This window comes from Narcine bancroftii, chromosome 6, assembly GCF_036971445.1.
Source record: "Narcine bancroftii isolate sNarBan1 chromosome 6, sNarBan1.hap1, whole genome shotgun sequence".
Taxonomy (NCBI): domain Eukaryota; kingdom Metazoa; phylum Chordata; class Chondrichthyes; order Torpediniformes; family Narcinidae; genus Narcine; species Narcine bancroftii.
In genome coordinates this window covers 194,238,506-194,257,411 of record NC_091474.1, presented here as the reverse complement: position 1 = coordinate 194,257,411, position 18,906 = coordinate 194,238,506, and the positions used below count along the sequence as shown (strand labels likewise).

Sequence of the window (18,906 nt, the reverse complement as noted above, 5' to 3'; positions counted from 1 at the left end):
CTGGGAGTATAAGTGCAGCCCAGCAGCCTGCAATAAACAAGTCTGTTCACTGAGCTCAACCCGTCTGGTTGTGTGTTATTGCAGGAGCAGTGTAGCCACCACTACAGTACCTCAGTTGTGGAAGTCCTGGAACAACAAATCTCTCTCTGCAAACCTTACAAGAATCTTCCTGAGTGGTAAATATTTATCTTTCAAGCACCAAAGCCTTGTGAACTTTATACATGTTAAATTCTGTGCCCAGTGTGCTGATTGCCTGCAACCAGAGAACTTGGAAGAAGGAGAAGTGAGATTGAACTGTGAATCAAAGAACTTTTCTTGAATTTACACACACATTACATACACATGCTCTTAGAATTAGAAGGGTGTAATTTGGGTTAGTATATAGTATAAGTATCGAGCTAAGTTAAAGTTTAATTCTATTTTCATGTTTGAAGTTGATTAAAAATAAATTTTGTTTTAAAAACCACTTGTCTTGGTGAATGTCTATTGCTGCTGGGTTTTGGGGTCCTTGGGCTTGTAACACTATGGCCTCCTTAGGATGCTGAACAAAGTTAATGGTTTCCCTTTCCTGTGAAGCAGTCAAGTTTAGTTTGTTTCTTCTGTTCTTCTCTCCTATCAAGTATATAAAAGCATAAAAAATATTTTATCATTTCATTTTTGTGCCCCCCCCTTTAAATATGCTCTGACCCAGGGGAGGTGAGAGGGTGTGTGGCCCCATTAAGAATGCCAGATCTAAATGACTCTAAAATATTGTGAGAGTAGTCATTTTGAAAACCATTGTTTTAATCGTACCTAAATGACTCGTTATGTGCACGGTTTCAGAACTCCAAAGGAAATGGGCCAGAGACAATTTTTCTCAACCAAATCATTTCACTAACAATTAGGTCTAGAGCAGTGATTCTCAACCTTCCCTCCCCATTCACATACCACCTTAAACAATCCCTTACAGAACACTTATGGCATAGGGATTACTTAAGGTGGAATGTGAGTTTGGGGGGGCAGTTTTAAAACCACTGATTAATATTGTCTTTCAGGACCTCATGATATCTGAAAGCAATTCACAGTGATTAATTAAATGGAACAATTTTATAATAAAGAACAGGAGAATTTTTCTTTTCGGTGGTGCAGTGGTGAAGGAGTGAGATGCATCACTGGTGCCAGTGATACAACTGGAGATTACATCAATTTTTCAGAATGGGTATGTGAGAGAGAAAAGAAGACTATAGTTCAAGCAGTTACAGATGGCAAATGTTTTTAGTTTTGTGTTATAATTTCAATGTTAGTACCTTTAAATGTACTTCTGTTGCAGATTTGGTCTATTCAAAGGATTTTTTTTGTGCTTGATTACAAGGTGCATAGTTCAAACCCTAGCTCTATGTTTAGTCAATTTTCAGCAAGAAACCTGGTGTGAGGACTTCCTCAAACCATTCCACCACATTGGAAGCAGTGATTCAATGGCAGTCTGTCAAACAGTAATTGGCTTGTGCAATCTTCCACTACTTCAAAGGGAAATGGGTGAAGGTATTACAACAGAAACAATTATAATGATCGAGAAATATATACCAAACACCATCAAGGGTAAATGAGGTAAATGAAAATCCATTCTGATGGAATTGATTAATTAATAAATATTAAACAAGATGATGAGAGAACCATATTCTCCTGAGAATGTCAATGTCCAAGAGTGTTATGCATGATGACTTTATTGTATTTATTTCGGTTAAAAAAATGGTGAAGACTGAAAGGTGTGGGCATGAAGTGCAATCTGTTGGCCACTGGACACCATGGAATCAATGGAAGCTAATAAGAGGAGTCTGACAAAGGGTCTCAACCTAAAATGTCAACTTGGGTTCTCTTTTCATAGATAGTGCCTGACCTGCTGGATGTTTCCACTATTTTCTGTTTTATTCAAAATATCCCTCATGGTTATTGCAGAGGGAATTCCAGGATTTAAGATGAATATTATAGCATGTGAATTAGACAGAAAACCAGAGCTGGTTGTGTTCCCACGCACTTGATGCTCTTATTCTCCTCTTGCCAAAGGGTAAGTTGCTCTTATCAGCTCATGGGGAGATCTAAACACATTCACTAGAAAGCTACCCATTAGACTTGTCAGAGAATATTATAACTAAACTCATGCACAGATGGAGTAGTATCACTGGAATGAAGAAGATTAAGGGCAGCTTCTTCAATTCCCATTCAGGAGAGAAGAAAACAAAGATGAGGCAGAGGCACTGGCCATACTGAAGTCTTTCTGACTTTTCCTATGACTTCATGATGTCATGCTCACCATCTTGTTCTTGCAGCTGTTCTTAAGGCCCCCCTCCAGTCTTCCCCATGTCTAAACTAGATACACACATCTCGGTCAGAGGCCCCATAATATCTTTCCTAGTTTCTCACAATTCATAGGAGACACCTGGACAGGTCCCAGAGATGTATGCACCTTAAAGTACATGAAGACTGCCACCACCTCCTCTTTTGTACTGTGGATATGTTCAAACTCATCACTATTCATTTCCCTTAATTCTTTAAGCTGCAATCCCTTCACCATGTTAAATAAAATGAGAAACATATTTAAGACCTTGCCATCTCCTGTGTCTCCACATATTTATGACCAGATTGTTCCTCAAGGGGACCTATTCTCTTCCTCATTACCCTTTTAGAACCATAGAACTCTATAGCACAGAACCAGGCCCCTTCAGCACTTCCATGGTGAACCATTTTTTTCATAGTCCCACTGACCTGCATCCAGTCCATAGCCCTTCATGCCCCTCCAATCCATGTTCCTGTCCAAATTCTTCTAAAATGTTAAAATTGAGCCCACATTCACCACTTCAGCTGGCAGCTCGTTCCATACTCCTCCTAAACTTTTCCCTTTCACTCTGAACCTATGTCCTCTGGCTTGTATCTCTCCTACCCTCAGTGGAAAAACCCTATCTACATTTACTCTGTCTATCCCCCTCATAATTTTAGACACCTCTATCAAATCTCCCCTCATCCTTCTACATTCCAGAGAATGAAGTCCTAACCTGTGTAATTCAGTTTCTGACATCCACGCAACATCCTAGTAACTCTTCTCTGCGCTCTTTCTATCTTATTGATACATTTTCTGTAGTTAGGTGTCCAAAACTGTACATAATACTATACCTTCCATCTCCACCCTTTGACCTCCCTAACCCTATACCTCCCCCCTCTAACCCCCATAACCTATCATCTCTACTTTCTGACTTCCCCTACCCTCCATCTCTCCCCTGACCCCCCTCCCACCTATCACCTCCACCCTCCGACCACCATAACCCTCCACCACACCAACTCCCACTCTGAAAAATACGACCCAGTCTCTTCCCTTCCCATTTCCTTTGCCTTCTTTCCTCTAGCCCTCCATTCCCTTCCATTCACAGAGCCTTTTACCCCCTCCCCCTCCTTGCTAGCGTGCCCTCCCTCCCTTATAAGGTAAAGGTTCCATTATTATCACATAATACTACATTTAGAATGTAACATACATAAAATTCTTTGACTTTCGTCTACTTTGTCCAGTGCTCCTCACAGAAACCAACAGCACCTGCTGTTCCCAGGTATTTCACCTCTAAGTACTGACCAGGCCTGACCCTCCTTAGCTTCCGTGATCAGACACTCTCATGCATATTCAGGCTATTAGGCTTCTGTTGTATCTACCTGTAATCTCCTGCCTGTGGGACTGTGTTCCTCCCCCTCCCTATTCCCCCTCCCCCCCATCATTTTGCCTCCATTTTTTCATGAAGGGCTCAAGCCCAAAACATTGGTTGTATATATTTTTTCTATGCTATATAAAGTACACTGATTGAATAGCTTCATGTTTTTTACTTTCATGACTGTGTCTGCAGACTTTTGTATTTTACTAATCTTCCAGCGATTTCCAATCTTCATACATACTTGATTCTCTGATTTCTGCTGACTCTTTGAGAACATATAGTATAATTCCCAAGTGATCATCCCCTTATTTCAGAGTTCCACCTTATTATCTCTCTGAACAATCTTCCAAGAAAATATTTGCTTGGTACTGCTGTGATGTTCCCCTTATTTTTAAAAATAACTCCCACTCCTCTCTTCCAACCACCTCTATTAATTGTGCCCAGAACATTGAGATGTCACTCCATCATGCTTCTGTAATAGCTTTTGCAGGATATCCCTTACCCAGTTATCCATCCAAACCCTGAGCTTCTCCACCATACCTGAATTTAGTCTACAGACCATCCTCACTCCATGTCTTACCCCTGCTTGTCTGAACTTGCTCACTTTAACTTTTATGTTTGTCTTAACAATCTCATCAGCCATAATACTGCTGTTGGATCCACTCCTCAGGCAGACCAGTTTAATTCTCCTCAACTCCCCCCCCCCCCCCACCCCCGCACCATCTCAAAGTAACACCAGCATCCATACCAGGATATTAGTGCCCATTCAGTTCAGGTGCAACCTTTCCCTCCTGTATTGATCCCACTTACCCTGGAAAAGAGACAAGAAATCCATGTACCTTTAACTCTCCCCTCATACCAGCTACTTTACTTAGCCACACAATTAACTGTATTATCTTACCATTCCCTGCTGTGCTAGCACATGGCTTAAGGAGTAATCATGAGATTACAACCCTTGAAGTCTAACATTTTAGTTTTCTACCTAAACTCCCTTGGCAGGATCTTATCTCCCTGCCTCTGTCGTTGGAATCAGTATCGATCATGACTTCTGGCTGCTCACCTTTCCCTTTCAGAATGTCCTGTTCCCACTCGGAGACATTCTTGGTTCTGGCACCAGTGAGCATCACACCTTACAGGAGTCTAATTTGCAGCCACAGAAATGCCTATCTGTCCCTCTGATTAAGAGTCCCATTGCTATTGCTTGCCTAGACTTTGCCCTCACCTGCTTGTAGCTGAACCAGTTGTGGTGCTGTTGTCATTTTCCCCTGAAAGGCTATGCTCCTCACAACAGTATCTCAAATGATGCATTGTTTGAGAAGGGAGCAGCCACGGAAGACTCCTGTACTACTTGCCTACCTCTCTATCCACCTGAACCTCTGAATCAAAGACCTCCCTGACACACACTTTGCCTCCTGTATGCTCCTCAAGAAGTCCAACTGCCACTGCATCTGATCCATGTGGTCTACGAGGAACTGCAGCTGGTCAAGCTTCCTGCTAATGTAGTTATCAGGGACACCAACCTGCCCCTGATCTGACATGAAGAAAAGACCACTCCATTGACCACCATTTCAGCCCCTTCAGTAAAAAAGCAAACTTCAGAAAAAAAATCTTATCTTGCCTTATTTTATTGCTGCTTGCCCTCCTTAGCCAAGCTTGGTATTCACCAATGTTCAAACTGTGATCGCTAGCAGCGCTTCCACCTCTAAATAGCCCTTACCAAAATAGCTGCCCCACTAGATCTTCCCTCAGTTTTAATCGCTGATGGAGCTGTTGCTGGTAAAACTAACAATTTCTTACCTGCAGCTGAATTTTAAAATTTTAATACCTTTGTATTAAAATTATAAAGACTTGCTATTTCACTTTACCATATGGATCATTATATTTTTCGTAACGATTGTTTTAGAAACACAATATGTCATACAAAATCCAGAGGTTTTAGTGAGATATTTAAAATAAATCTATTTTTGATAATTATAAGGAATACATAGTTTTAATATTCAGCAATCCCTTCAAGAATTTTGAATATACGTGTGAATTTTTTTTATCTAAACTCAGCCCTGGAGCTTTTTCAGCCCCACACATTTGAAAACAGCATGAATTCCTCATGTTGCTCATTAAGTAAAAAGAGGCAGATGATCAGAGAGCCGCAGGTAATCATCACTGTGGCAGGTCTCATTTTCATCTGATTGCAGCAAGTTTCTGAGTTGTTAGGCCCGTTTGCTGCATACTGGGTTTCCCAACCCTTCAGTGCACGCCTCTGGTATTGAAGTAAAGTGTGTGGCAGAATCTTCCTCTGAAAGCTGATTGCTCTCTCTCTCTCTCTCTTTAATTTGACTGTTCTGCTTTGTTCCATTTTCTCCTTGCATGGCTAACAACCTTCCAAGTTGCTATTCTCTTTTTTTGTGTGGGATTGAGGATGCTGGAAAGTCAATGAGCACTTTATTAAAGCCAGAGAGCTTGGTAATGAACAATTCAACAATTTAATGAGATTTCGTAGATCTGTCTCCAGCCTGCCCATCAAGTTTCACTTCTATAAAGAATGCTGACACTAATCCTGTAGACTATCCAATCTTCACCCAAGGCTGCATATTACATTTTTCCACAATATATTGCATTAACAGTATAACCTCAGCAGAAATACTTGAACTTAACTACACTGGAGATATCATGGTTCAGTTAATTTTATTTTATTGTTGAGTTTTATTATTAAAATTTTCTGTTTACTTTAATAGCAAAAACAAGTACTTATGCTTCACTGAACCTATAATTGGCTAACAATACATGCCTGTTAATTGACTCCAAATACTACAAGTTAAACTGCAGCTTCAAGGAGAACACTATCGTAATTATAAAGCTATGGGAAACTGAGCCAATAATATTGGATTAAAAATAAACCACTTATTTTAAGCAATCATTAAGTAATAGTTTTATTAATTTGAGGAGCTCTGAAGTATCACCAAAAACAGAGGAGGACAGGCCTTCTAATCACCACTTTGCCCCAGAAATCATACCATCCTAAAATGCAGAATGGGGATATTGAGATAATTTGCGATGGACTGTGCTTACACTGCCCTGCTTAATACTGGTAGTTGAGCATCCAGTATGTCATTTTGTCATGGAGCCCTAATTATGTTTTATTTCTCAGCCACACTAGATCAATTATCTTGGAGCCTTCTTGACACTTGATATGGCAGAAATGCCATATTGGCTCAGCTTCTGAACTGATAACCAAAGTAGAATCTGAAAGGTTATCATGGAAAACCTTGGATACATCCTAAAACTAGTTGCAAATTTGGAGAGGATGGAAAATTTGATTTGACACACAAATTCTGACTGCCTCAGGTAATTGGATATTCACCTAAATTTTGAAATTTGGCAAAATGTAAATTCTGCAAAAGGCAACACCAACTGTACCCTCTAATATACCCACAACAATTTTAGAGTAGAAAAAAGAAACATTCACTTTTTTTTTACAACTTTGAATCTTCAAAATATATTTAAAATGATTTAAGTATTGAATTAGGTTTAACAATATTCTGATACTGTAACCAGCTTAGAGTTATTTAATATTTCTACAATATACCACATCATATAAGACTCAAATATTTAAATGCATTATTGCTTTTAAGGTAATTGCTTAATAGCATAAGGTTGGTCTTGAAACTTCAAAAATAAACAGCTGTCCTTGCCCTGGTCAGAGCTTTCAGTCAGTACAAGATATCTTGCCAACTGCAGCTACTGAAAATACCCTTGAGTATGTACTTTGATGTGATTGAACCATTTAGTTACTTTAAAAAAAATGCAGGCAGTGATTCAGATGGAGTCAAGGCAGCACTGCCTCAAGCAAGATTGAAATGCACGTACTATGGGACCTGCCTGCTTACAATGGGCACCGTGAAACAAACAGGAGTAATGAGCTGCAGCAAGTATCAATCAGGCAATAGCATGAAGTGCAAAGTTTCCACACAACAGACCCAGCTCTCCGGCAAGGTAAAACTTAGCCTATCTTTCAATCTGATCTCCTTGTGTGAGAAGTGATGTAATATTTAACTTGGCAAACAGATCAAAATAATTGCCAAACCCGAATGATGTGTAAGACATTAATATTTAAAATGCTGGAGTTAAAATTAAATACAAAACTATGTCACACACTATAATAGCTTACAGGAGTGCAAGCAGTGAACTATTAAATGTCAGATCGACTCAGCTGGCAGCACACTTAGCCTGGAAGTGAAATCCCAGTATAGATTGGACCACATAATCCAGATTGATGCTTCAATGCAGTGCTGAGGGAATACGATATTTGAGGTAACACCTCACAAATGAGGCCATTCTAGACACGCAGTCAAACGTCAATAAAGTTGCAAAATAGAGAAATACGGCAAATGAGGTTGAATGTAAATGTGAAGTAGAACATTTGGAGGCAAGAATAGGGGGCATATTCAAGTGTAAATTTATGTGGTTACAACGATGGAATGGTTGAAGCAAATCGGATAAGTACATGCAGTGGAAGGCTGGATAAGAGCATTTGGGAGAAAGAATAAAGCATTTAGCTCAAGAAGAAGAGAGGAGGTGAGTATAAATAAAGAGTATAAATGAGTACAGACAAATGGCCTGTTCCTGCCCTGTAGATGTTATGTGCGATGGTTTAAATGATTTTACATCTCAGATTTCAGGAGATCCACAAGTTCCTGCCTCAGCCATCAGTACCCTAGCATCACAGATAAACTCCACTTTCATTTATCCATCTGGCAAACACTGTAGAAAAAGGTTCTACTCACACAACTAAGACTTCCACAAAGACCAAGTGATGCATGCAGCAAGGACAAGATCGTTACAGACACAACATCGAGGGCTGAAGGGCCTGCACTGTGCAGCATTGTTCTATGTTCAATGATCAGTTATAAATCATTGCTCCTTCTCCTTCACATTCTTATCCAGCAAGGGTGGTGTGACTCTTGCAAACTGGCAGTTCTGCTCATCACTGTGAATGTTTCTTTGGCTTGGCTTCGCGGACGAAGATTGTGAATGTTTACAGTACCAAGAATTCCACGTGTGGGAAATCCTCTTTCTCCCTTCTAAATTGAGACTTCCAAACACAGATCAAATCTGCCTAATAGCTAATTAAATGTATTGCTTTCTGGTTACCAGTTGCCATCTTTTAAGGAGCAAGAAATTCCAAATCATTCTCCAATGGGACAAGAATGATCTAAAAATTAATAGAATCCATGCTGACAATGTTTTTGGCAGGCAGTGAGCTGTCGTTCATCCTAAGGTTAAGGCAGGTTATTAAAACAGGACAGATCAAACCTAAGAGTTTAATCACAGAATCACAAAAATATCAATTTAGAGACATAAACCAAGAGACTACAGGGTCTGGTCTAAACAAAAATAACCTCACAGCGTGTTAGAACAAATGTATGCTTTTTCTTAAACAGATGCTTCGACATTACCAAACTGAGGCACTGGGAGTGGTGAAACCACAATGATAGTTTCTTTGTTTGGGATTTATAATATCAAAATCTTTGGCTTGGCTTCGCGGACGAAGATTTATGGAGGGGGTAAAAAGACCACGTCAGCTGCAGGCTCGTTTGTGGCTGACAAGTCCGATGCGGGACAGGCAGACACGGTTGCAGCGGTTGCAGGGGAAAATTGGTGGGTTGGGGTTGGGTGTTGGGTTTTTCCTCCTTTGCCTTTTGTCAGTGAGGTGGGCTCTGCGGTCTTCTTCAAAGGAGGTTGCTGCCCGCCAAACTGTGAGGCGCCAAGATGCACGGTTTGAGGCGATATCAGCCCACTGGCGGTGGTCAATGTGGCAAGCACCAAGAGATTTCTTTAGGCAGTCCTTGTACCTTTTCTTTGGTGCACCTCTGTCACGGTGGCCAGTGGAGAGCTCGCCATATAACACGATCTTGGGAAGGCGATGGTCCTCCATTCTGGAGACGTGACCCATCCAGCGCAGCTGGATCTTCAGCAGCGTGGACTCGATGCTGTCGACCTCTGCCATCTCGAGTACTTCGACGTTAGGGATGAAAGCGCTCCAATGGATGTTGAGGATGGAGCGGAGACAACGCTGGTGGAAGCGTTCTAGGAGCCGTAGGTGATGCCGGTAGAGGACCCATCATTCGGAGCCGAACAGGAGTGTGGGTATGACAACGGCTCTGTATACGCTTATCTTTGTGAGGTTTTTCAGTTGGTTGTTTTTCCAGACTCTTTTGTGTAGTTTTCCAAAGGCGCTATTTGCCTTGGCGAGTCTGTTGTCTATCTCACTGTCGATCCTTGCATCTGATGAAATGGTGCAGCCGAGATAGGTAAACTGGTTGACCGTTTTGAGTTTTGTGTGCCCGATGGAGATGTGGGGGGGCTGGTAGTCATGGTGGGGAGCTGGCTGATGGAGGACCTCAGTTTTCTTAAAACCTTCAGACTTTAATGCAGCACAGCAAAGTAGCAACTATAAATGGGAATACTTGCCTCAGCTATGAATGTTGTTCTTCTAGTTCAGGATTTCTTTTAAGCCTCTTCCCCGACAAGACGCCATCACAGAACAAGAAGAATATTACCACATCACCTTTCCATCTGCTGCTGTTCTTTTTTGGTACCTTGATTGTTACAGAGACTTGGATTTCATTCTCTGTAAAATGTTTGTAAACCCCTTCCTAAAGCTATCAAGCCATTTCTCAAAGCACCTAATATGCTACCTTTCTTACTCCACATTACATTTTTGCTCAACAAATTCTGAACTCAGAAGTCCTTCTCAATGTATTCCATTGATCTTTGAGCCCACATTCAATAGCCCCTTTCACACTTGCATCTCACTAAATTAGCCATTCAGTGTCCTGGGGTAGGAATGGGCTTCAGCTTTTCACCCAGGACCACTCCCAACTGGGACACTGAATGCCTTCACACTTGCAAGGAGCCATCCCCGGGGTTAGGACTGTTCTACCTTCTACTGGTGACATCATGATGCATTGAGTGATGGTGGACCTGCCCTAAATCCTGACCAATGTATTATGATCTTTTATATGAACAAAATTAATCATGCCTAATTATAGCATAATTAAGCTTTATATCCAGCACAGAATGAACCCTTTGGCTCAATTTATACAGTATGGGAAAGTTTGTACCCTAAAGCACACAATTTATTTAGCATAGGAAAGTTGGTAGCACTATTGCATACAATTTATAAATACAGTGGGAAAAGCAATGGCGGACCTTCCCTCCCAGAATTCCATGCGGGTGAAAAAGGGCTGTAGGCCTGGGTAAATACATGGAGCATTCATAGAGGGGTTTCTCTGCCGCATGGTATTCTGGGAAGTCAACTCCGCCACTGTTTTTTTTCCAATGGTGTTTATAAATTGTGCGCTATAGCGCTACTAATTTTCCCACGCTATTTAAAAATTATCCACTATTGCTATTTATTTCCTCTCCCTCTCTCCCTCCCACTGCATCTTCTCCATGGCAAAGATTTTACCTTCACTTTAATCTTTTCTTCCTTCATGCAAAAACTTGGGTCATTTCAAACCCACAATACAATTACACCTTTCACACTTGCCTGATTGCAACGGCCGCGTCTGCAGATGTAGGGGATTGTACTTGGGTTGAGGCCGTCAATCCCCAGCATGAGATGACATCATCTAATGCCAGTGTTGAGCTGATTTTGTTTAAACACTTGCCATTTTAAAGGCCAATTGGCACTTGATTGCTGGGATCACTTGCAAGTGTGAAAGGGGCAAAGTCTATCTGTCCAAAATCTACACAGCTTCAGAAGCCAGACCGTAAATTATTATAATGTGACCCCTAATGCTCAAAGAATGTGATGTGGATACAATGAAACACATTAGGATCACATGTCAGAATCACCTCCCCTGCCCTCTTCTTATATTAGCTTTCTCCCCTCTCCAGGTTCAGCCTCAACTAAAGGGCTTCAACCCAAAATATTGACAATTTCCTTTGATCGTGCTCAAACCACTGTGTTCCTCAGATTGCTTTTTGTCACTTCTTCCACTTAGGCATCACCAATTTATGTGGAGCTGGAAAGAAACAACCCACGCATTTTATCATTGGGCACCCTTCAGTTCTCAGGATAAAATGACCTCCATCCACTCAATTGAGCCTAACACTCTGAAGCAAACTCAAAACGTAGTCCAAATTATATTTTCATTAATCATACTTATTCATTCAACCTCTTGTTTCCATGCTCTTCTAAATTTCGTGAACTTTTTGTCATTTAAACTTTCCCCCTTCATCTTAAACCTATGTTCTCTGGTATTTTACAATTTTTCCTTGGGAAAAGACTCTGACTTCAGTTAAAACACAGAGATGCTGAAGGAATTCAGCAGATCTCGCAGCATCCATAGGAGGAAAGGATATATTACCGACATTTCAAGCCTGCACCCTTTCTCAAGACTCTGTGACGAGACTCTGACTACCTAGCCCAATTATGCCTTTCATATTTGCATAGACTTCTATCAGGTCAACTCTCAGATTCTGAAGCTCCAGATAAAATAATCCAAATTTATCCAACCAGTCCTTACAGCAAATACTCTTCCATCCAGGAAACCTCCAGGTGAACTTCTTCTGCACCCACTCCAAAGCCTCCATATCCTTCCTGTCGAGTGGCAACCAGAACTATACACAATACACCAAATGTGTTCTAATTTTATACAGCTGCAAAATGATTTCCTAACCTTTGTACTCAATGCCTCAACTGATTAAGACAAACATGACCCAATTCATTTGTATTGCCATTTTCAGGGAGCTATGGAAAAATAAATGAATGCAATTTATTTTAAATGTTGTCTTTTTTGTTTAAAACAAATCACTTTCCTTATCGAGATCCAGAAATCATGAATAAGTCAATAACTTATAGGCAAGGCTCAAAATTAGACATCACAAAATCAAGAAGAAATTCCAGGAGCTGGGATTTGACAATGCATTATTAACGTAGCCCATTGTCTTTGGTGAAGACTTAAGCAGTGTGAATATGTAATGAATGTAATTTACACCATACAATAACAATTTTGTTTTCTCTGTTTTGCCTTGAATATGTAACTTTAAACTTATATTCTGAATGTAATCTTTTGTCCCAATAATTTCCATCATGTATGGAAAATGAAAAGTGAAAATTATTAATCATGCATTTTACAGAGTGTGGCATAAACACATTTTAAAATGTATGTTCAGTAATTACAGCATATCAAGTTAGATAAACATGTAACCTGCCTTACAATTGGATTTTAAATATGTTGATGAGAAATAAAATTAGAATGTAACACATGCAGCCAAGATTTTATGTGGCGTGGACTTAATTGCTATCATTCAATTTGATTGGGCATTACAAATCTAGGCATATAAATGCCATAAAGAAATACCTGTAAAAATTCTACATGCAATAAATTCACTAAAAAATTGACCAAGAAAAATAAATATTCCACCAAACTAAAATTAAAAAAGTCTGTCACAAGGCATGTCACAAAGCATGCTTGCAAATCAACTATTTCTTTCACCTGTAATAAATATTAAATCTTATTTGTGTTCCACAACAGTTTAATAAAAGGATAAATTGTTTGGAAAATTAGTCAGTTTTCTCCTGAAGGTGGCAAGTCGGTAAGACCATTATACAAAACAATAATTTGAAAGAAATGTTACACGGTTGACTAAAATTACTGAACTATTGTTACCATATCAAAAAAGAATCACACACATCTCTCAAAATTGAAACATGTTAAAACCTGGCCGTTCAATTCTTTCTGTTAGGCAGACACAAGAGTGCAAAGGTAAGAAGGACTCCAGCAAAGAGATTTCGGCAAGTTGGAAGAGTGGGCTGAAAGTTGGCCAGGAGTTTAATGCTGAAAAATGTGAGGTGCTACATTTTGGTAGGACTAATCAAAATAGGACATACATGGTCAAAGGTAGGGCGTTAAAGAATGCAATTGAAAAGAAAGATCTAGGAATAATGGTACACAGTTCCCTGAAGGTGGAATCTCAAGAAGATAGGGTAGTGAAGAAGGCCTTTGGAATTCTGGCCTTTATAAACCAGAGCATAGAGTATAAGAGTTGGGAGGTAATGTTAAAATTGTATAAGGGATTGGTGAAGCCAAATTTGGAATATTGAGTTCAGTGCTGGTCACCAAATTATAGAAAGGATGTGAACTAAATAGAGAGAGTACAGAGAAGATTCACCAGAATGACACCTGGGTTTCAGCATCTAAGTTATAGAGAAAGGTTAAACAAGTTAGGTCTTTTTTCCTTGGAGCATAGAAGGCTGAGGGGGGATTTGAAAGAGGTTTTAAAAATTTTAGGGGGGATAGATAGAGTAGATGTGGATAGATAGAGTAGATGTGGATAGACTTTTTCCATTGAGGATAGGGGAGATTCAAACTAGAGGACATGAGCTGAGAGTTAGGGGGAAAAAGTTTAAGTGTTACACAAGATGGAGTTTCTCTACTCAGAAAGTGGTGTCTGTGTAGAAGTAGTGGAGGCAGGCACAATATTGTCTTTTAAGAAAAAGTTGGATAGCTATATGGATCAAAAGGGCATGGAGGGTTATGGGCAGAATGCATGTCAGTGGAACAAGGAGAGTGTAAGAGTTTCAGCACGGACTAGAAGGGCCATAATGGCCTGTATCCATGCTGTAATTGTTATATGGTTATATCAATCTCACGTTCCCAAACTTCAAACTCAGCTAATTATTGCAAAATGGATATAATTTGATGCAGCAACAAACGGTTTTAGAAATAATGTTCTTGAAGAGCATCAACTGTCCCTCACCTTCTCCCTACACAATGCATATCTTATAGTGACCGAGCTTTTTTATTAGAAATATTGGTATGTGTATGGTTGAGTGATCTCAATTTTACCTGTGAATTATTTCCCTTTCTATATTATGATCATCAAAGCAGAATGCTCTGAGGAAAGGTTATCAGCCTTAAATGAATAGTCAATAAGCAGTTCGTAGAAGTCCCTCACCCTACATGGAAAGATTATTACATTCGCAGGAGACAGACAGATCATCAGAGGAGCCCTTTACCGTGTGAAAGTTATTTTCAGTTGGAATAGTGCTGGAAATTAGTCCACTCTCCTAATTTTTCATGCTTCAGCAGGGTTCAATGAAGTAATTCAAACAATTTGAAAAAATATTTATATTTAGTCTGGAGGAGAAACCTAAAGCCACAATGGGGTCAGAAGAACTTTTTGAATGTAAAACTTGACAAGAGAATTATTTTTAATCTGAACCATTTCTTTGTAACAGAAATATAAATAAGTTGAATACTACAGTTCAGGAAGGTTACCAGTTTTATCTTTAATTCATAGTGGTCTCTGATGCTAAAGCAGTAAGGAAGATGAAAATCCTCTCAAGTGTCTGGATTGGGATTCAGTAGTTGAGTGCTATTTATCACCATCTACTGGATATTTGGAGTACAGACACTGCAACAAAAGAACAGGGATTTGATGGGAACAAGCAAATAACATGTAAGCTCAAGGGTCACACACTTCCCACGTTAATAAAAATATGAAGAGTATCATCTATAGTACCATAAGAAATTGTTTTTAAACTTATCAATGAAGACCAGAAGTTGGAACATGGCACAGGTTATTAAATAAATCTCAGCTTTTATAATACCTGCCATATCTGCTCCTCACTCAATGATGTCAGACGGTCACTCTTTAGAACCTCACGAAGCAGTCTGTATGGGAGAGCCATGACCTTATCTGGGTGGTTCTTTAATAGTTCAGAAAGGTGCTTGACCAGGAAGTTCACCACAGCTTCCTCCAGCAGTGTGAGGTTAAACAGGTCAGCAAGTTTATATAAATCCAAATAATTAAAACTAGTCAGCTCCTATAAAAACAAAAAGATAATGACATTTCTGTCAATTAAATTAACAGAGTCTGCCAGCTATATACAATTTCATAATTATATATTTCAGATTATTACAGGTAGCACTGCTCTAATTAAATGACAAGATAGATATTGGAAAATACTATAGAGAGTGAGTCTTCCAGGCAGATTCTAGATGGACCAGTATAAAAAAAATTAGATTCCTGCCTCTGGGTCATTCTAGCTTGATTCTATATGTAGAAGAGCATTAGCAAGGTGATCACAGTACTATACAATCTTCTAAAAGATTAAAACAGGTAAGGGGGGATTTGGGGAAAATTTCATCCAAGTCATTCATATGAATTGTAAAAAGTTGACGCACCAGTCCCTATGGACATACTATTTTGCCAACTTGAAAAAGCATTGTGCCCACACTTTATTTTCTGTTAGTCAAATTAATCTTTTATCTGCATCAATATATCTCCACCAAGAACTTTTACGTTCTGCAATAACCTTTGATATGACACCTTATCAAATGGCTTCTGCAAATCTAAGTACAATGTGTCTACCATTATTCACAGGACAGATTCTTTCTTCATTTCAATAAACTGGTGAAACAGGACATACTTTTCACAAAACCATCTGGACTTTGTCCAATTTTCTTCAAGTTCTTTGAAGCGCTATCTTTAATAAGAACTTGGAATAGAGCAGGTGACTCAGAATGCAGACCTGTGGTGCCCTGGTACTGAAGGAGATTGTGAGATTGTTCTTACCTTACTGATTGTAGTTTGGAGGTGAGGAAATCTAGAATCCATAAATACAGTGGGGTTTTGAGGCACAGGTTTTGGAATTTCCTGATTAGTTTTGAGGGGATGAAGGCATTGAACGTTAGTCAATGAATAGCATCCTGAATGCATCATCTAGGTGTTCCAGGGGTTTGAGTAGAGCCAGTGAGATGGCATCTGCTGTAGAACTGTTGCTGTGGTAAGAAAATTGGAATGGATCCATATCATTGCTCAGACAGTAGCTGATATGCTTCAACCTCTCAAAACACTTCAGCACTGTGCTGTCCCACTGCCATTTAGGCAGGTTAGTACACTCTTCTTGACCACTGGTATGATTTAGACCTGTTTGAAGCAAGATATCAGTGACTACATTGGCAAGTACTCGGCTGGGGGCTCCATCCAGATGAGATGCTTTCTTTAGATTCACTCTCCTGAACTGTGTGGCTCTGTATGACAATAACACAATCTATAAATTTACTAATGATACTATGGTAGTGGCTTGTATAAAAGGCGGAGATGGGTCAACATCGAGGGAGATTGAAAACTTGGTTGAAAGGTGTAGTGACTCACCAAAACCAAGGAGTTGATTGTGGACATCAAGAGGGGAAGATCAGAGCAGTATGATCCATTGATCACTGGGTGGCATGGTTGGCGCAGCAGTTATCAGGACCAGGGTTCGAATTCTGCGCTGAGTGTAAGGAGTTTGTACGTTCTCCCTGTGTCTGTGTGGGTTTTCTCCAGGGGCTCTGGTTTCCTCCCACCATTCAAAACATAGGTTAATTGGGTGTAAATTGGGTGGCACAGGCTTGTGGGCTGAAATGGCCTGTTACCATACTATATGTCTAAATTTAAATGTAAAAATTGGGAGATCAAAGGTGGAGAGGGTGAGGACATTTAAATTCCTCAGAGTCACTACCTCAGAGGACCTTTCCTGGACCCAACAGACAATTGTCATCATGAAGAAAGCACGTCACCGCCTCGATTTTCTCAGGAGTTTGCGGAGGTTTGGTATGACATTGAAAACTTTGGCAAACTTCAAAAGATGTGTAGTGGTAAGTGTACTGACTGGTTGCATCACAGACTGGTTATGGCGGCACCAATACCTCAGAGTGGAAAGCCCCGGAGAAGGTAGTTGACACATCCCAGGACATTACAGGCAAAACCGTCCCCATCATAGAGAATATCTACAGGGGACACTGCTGTCAGAGACCAGTAACAATCATCAACAGCAGATGCCCTGATCTCACTGTTGCCATCAAGAAAGAGGTATCATTGTGACAAGACTCATACCACCAGGTTCACTACAGTTGCTACCCCTCCACCATCAAGTTCCTAAACAACAAACTTAATCAGAAACTCTTTTAAGGACTCCTACTTTGTATATCATTGAATATTAATTTTCTGTATTGTGCAGTCGCTGGGTGGGTCACGTCTCCAGAATGGAGGACCATCGCCTTCCCAAGATCGTGTTATATGGCGAGCTCTCCACTGGCCACCGTGACAGAGGTGCACCAAAGAAGAGGTACAAGGACTGCCTAAAGAAATCTCTTGGTGCCTGCCACATTGACCACCGCCAGTGGGCTGATATCGCCTCAAACCGTGCATCTTGGCGCCTCACAGTTTGGCGGGCAGCAACCTCCTTTGAAGAAGACCGCAGAGCCCACCTCACTGACAAAAGGCAAAGGAGGAAAAACCCAACACCCAACCCCAACCAACCAATTTTCCCCTGCAGCCGCTGCAACCGTGTCTGCCTGTCCCGCATCGGACTTGTCAGCCACAAACGAGCCTGCAGCTGACGTGGACTTTTACCCCCTCCATAAATCTTCGTCCGCGAAGCCAAGCCAAAGAAAGAATATATACAGGAGGAAGTTAGGGGAACATGTCCCAGTCCTCATCAAGGGCTTAGTATGGAGAGGGTCAAGAACTTAAAATTCCTGGGTGTCAACGTCTCCAAGGATCTGTCCTGGAGTCTCCACATTGATGCAATCCCAAAGGCGGCTTGCCAGCGGCTATACTTTGTGAGTGTCTGAGGAGATTTGGTATGTCACCAAAGACTCTCAAAAACTTCTACAGGTGTACCGTGGAGAGCATTCTAAATGGCTGCATCACTGCCTGGTATGGAGACTCCAACTCTTACGACAAGAGTAAACTCCAGAGGGTTGTTAACTCGGCCTGCAACATCATAGGCACCAGACTTCACTCCATAGAGGACATCTCCATGAGGCGATGTCTTAAAAAAGCAGCCTCTACCTTCAAAGGCCGCAACCAGCCAGGCCATGGCCTCTTCACTCTGCTACCATCGGGAAAAAGGTACAGGAACCTAAAGATGAGCACTCAGTGGCACAAGGACTGCTTCTTCCCCACTGCCATCAGATTCCTGAATAATCAATGAACCAAGGACACTGCCTTACTTTTCGTGCACTATTATTTTTACATTTTTATAGTTGTGATGGATTACATCATATTTTATATTATATATAGATATGTTTTTGAAGGAGATAGATTGTGGGAGTAGTGTAGGTCACAAACAGAAACACTTCACAAAACAGAACTCATTTAAAATGCAAGAGCTTTACTCATGCCAGACAGTCCAGACTCCGAGTGCCTTTGCAAAACTTTGAAGAATGCCTATAGA

At 40.5% G+C, this 18,906-nt stretch overlaps 1 protein-coding gene across 7 annotated transcripts in view; it reads right to left on the bottom strand.

Moving 5' to 3' along the window:
• Positions 1 to 18,906, bottom strand: part of klhl32 (kelch-like family member 32) — a 181,540-nt gene that overhangs the window by 70,463 nt on the left and 92,171 nt on the right. For 5 of the 7 annotated variants that reach the window (XM_069888314.1, XM_069888310.1, XM_069888306.1 and 2 more), the window contains one exon: positions 15,292 to 15,507. The exons of the other annotated variants lie outside the window; for them this stretch is intronic. In XM_069888314.1, the coding sequence (XP_069744415.1) occupies positions 15,292 to 15,507 (216 nt within the window). The remainder of the gene's footprint in view (positions 1 to 15,291; positions 15,508 to 18,906) is intronic. 7 annotated transcript variants of the gene reach the window in all.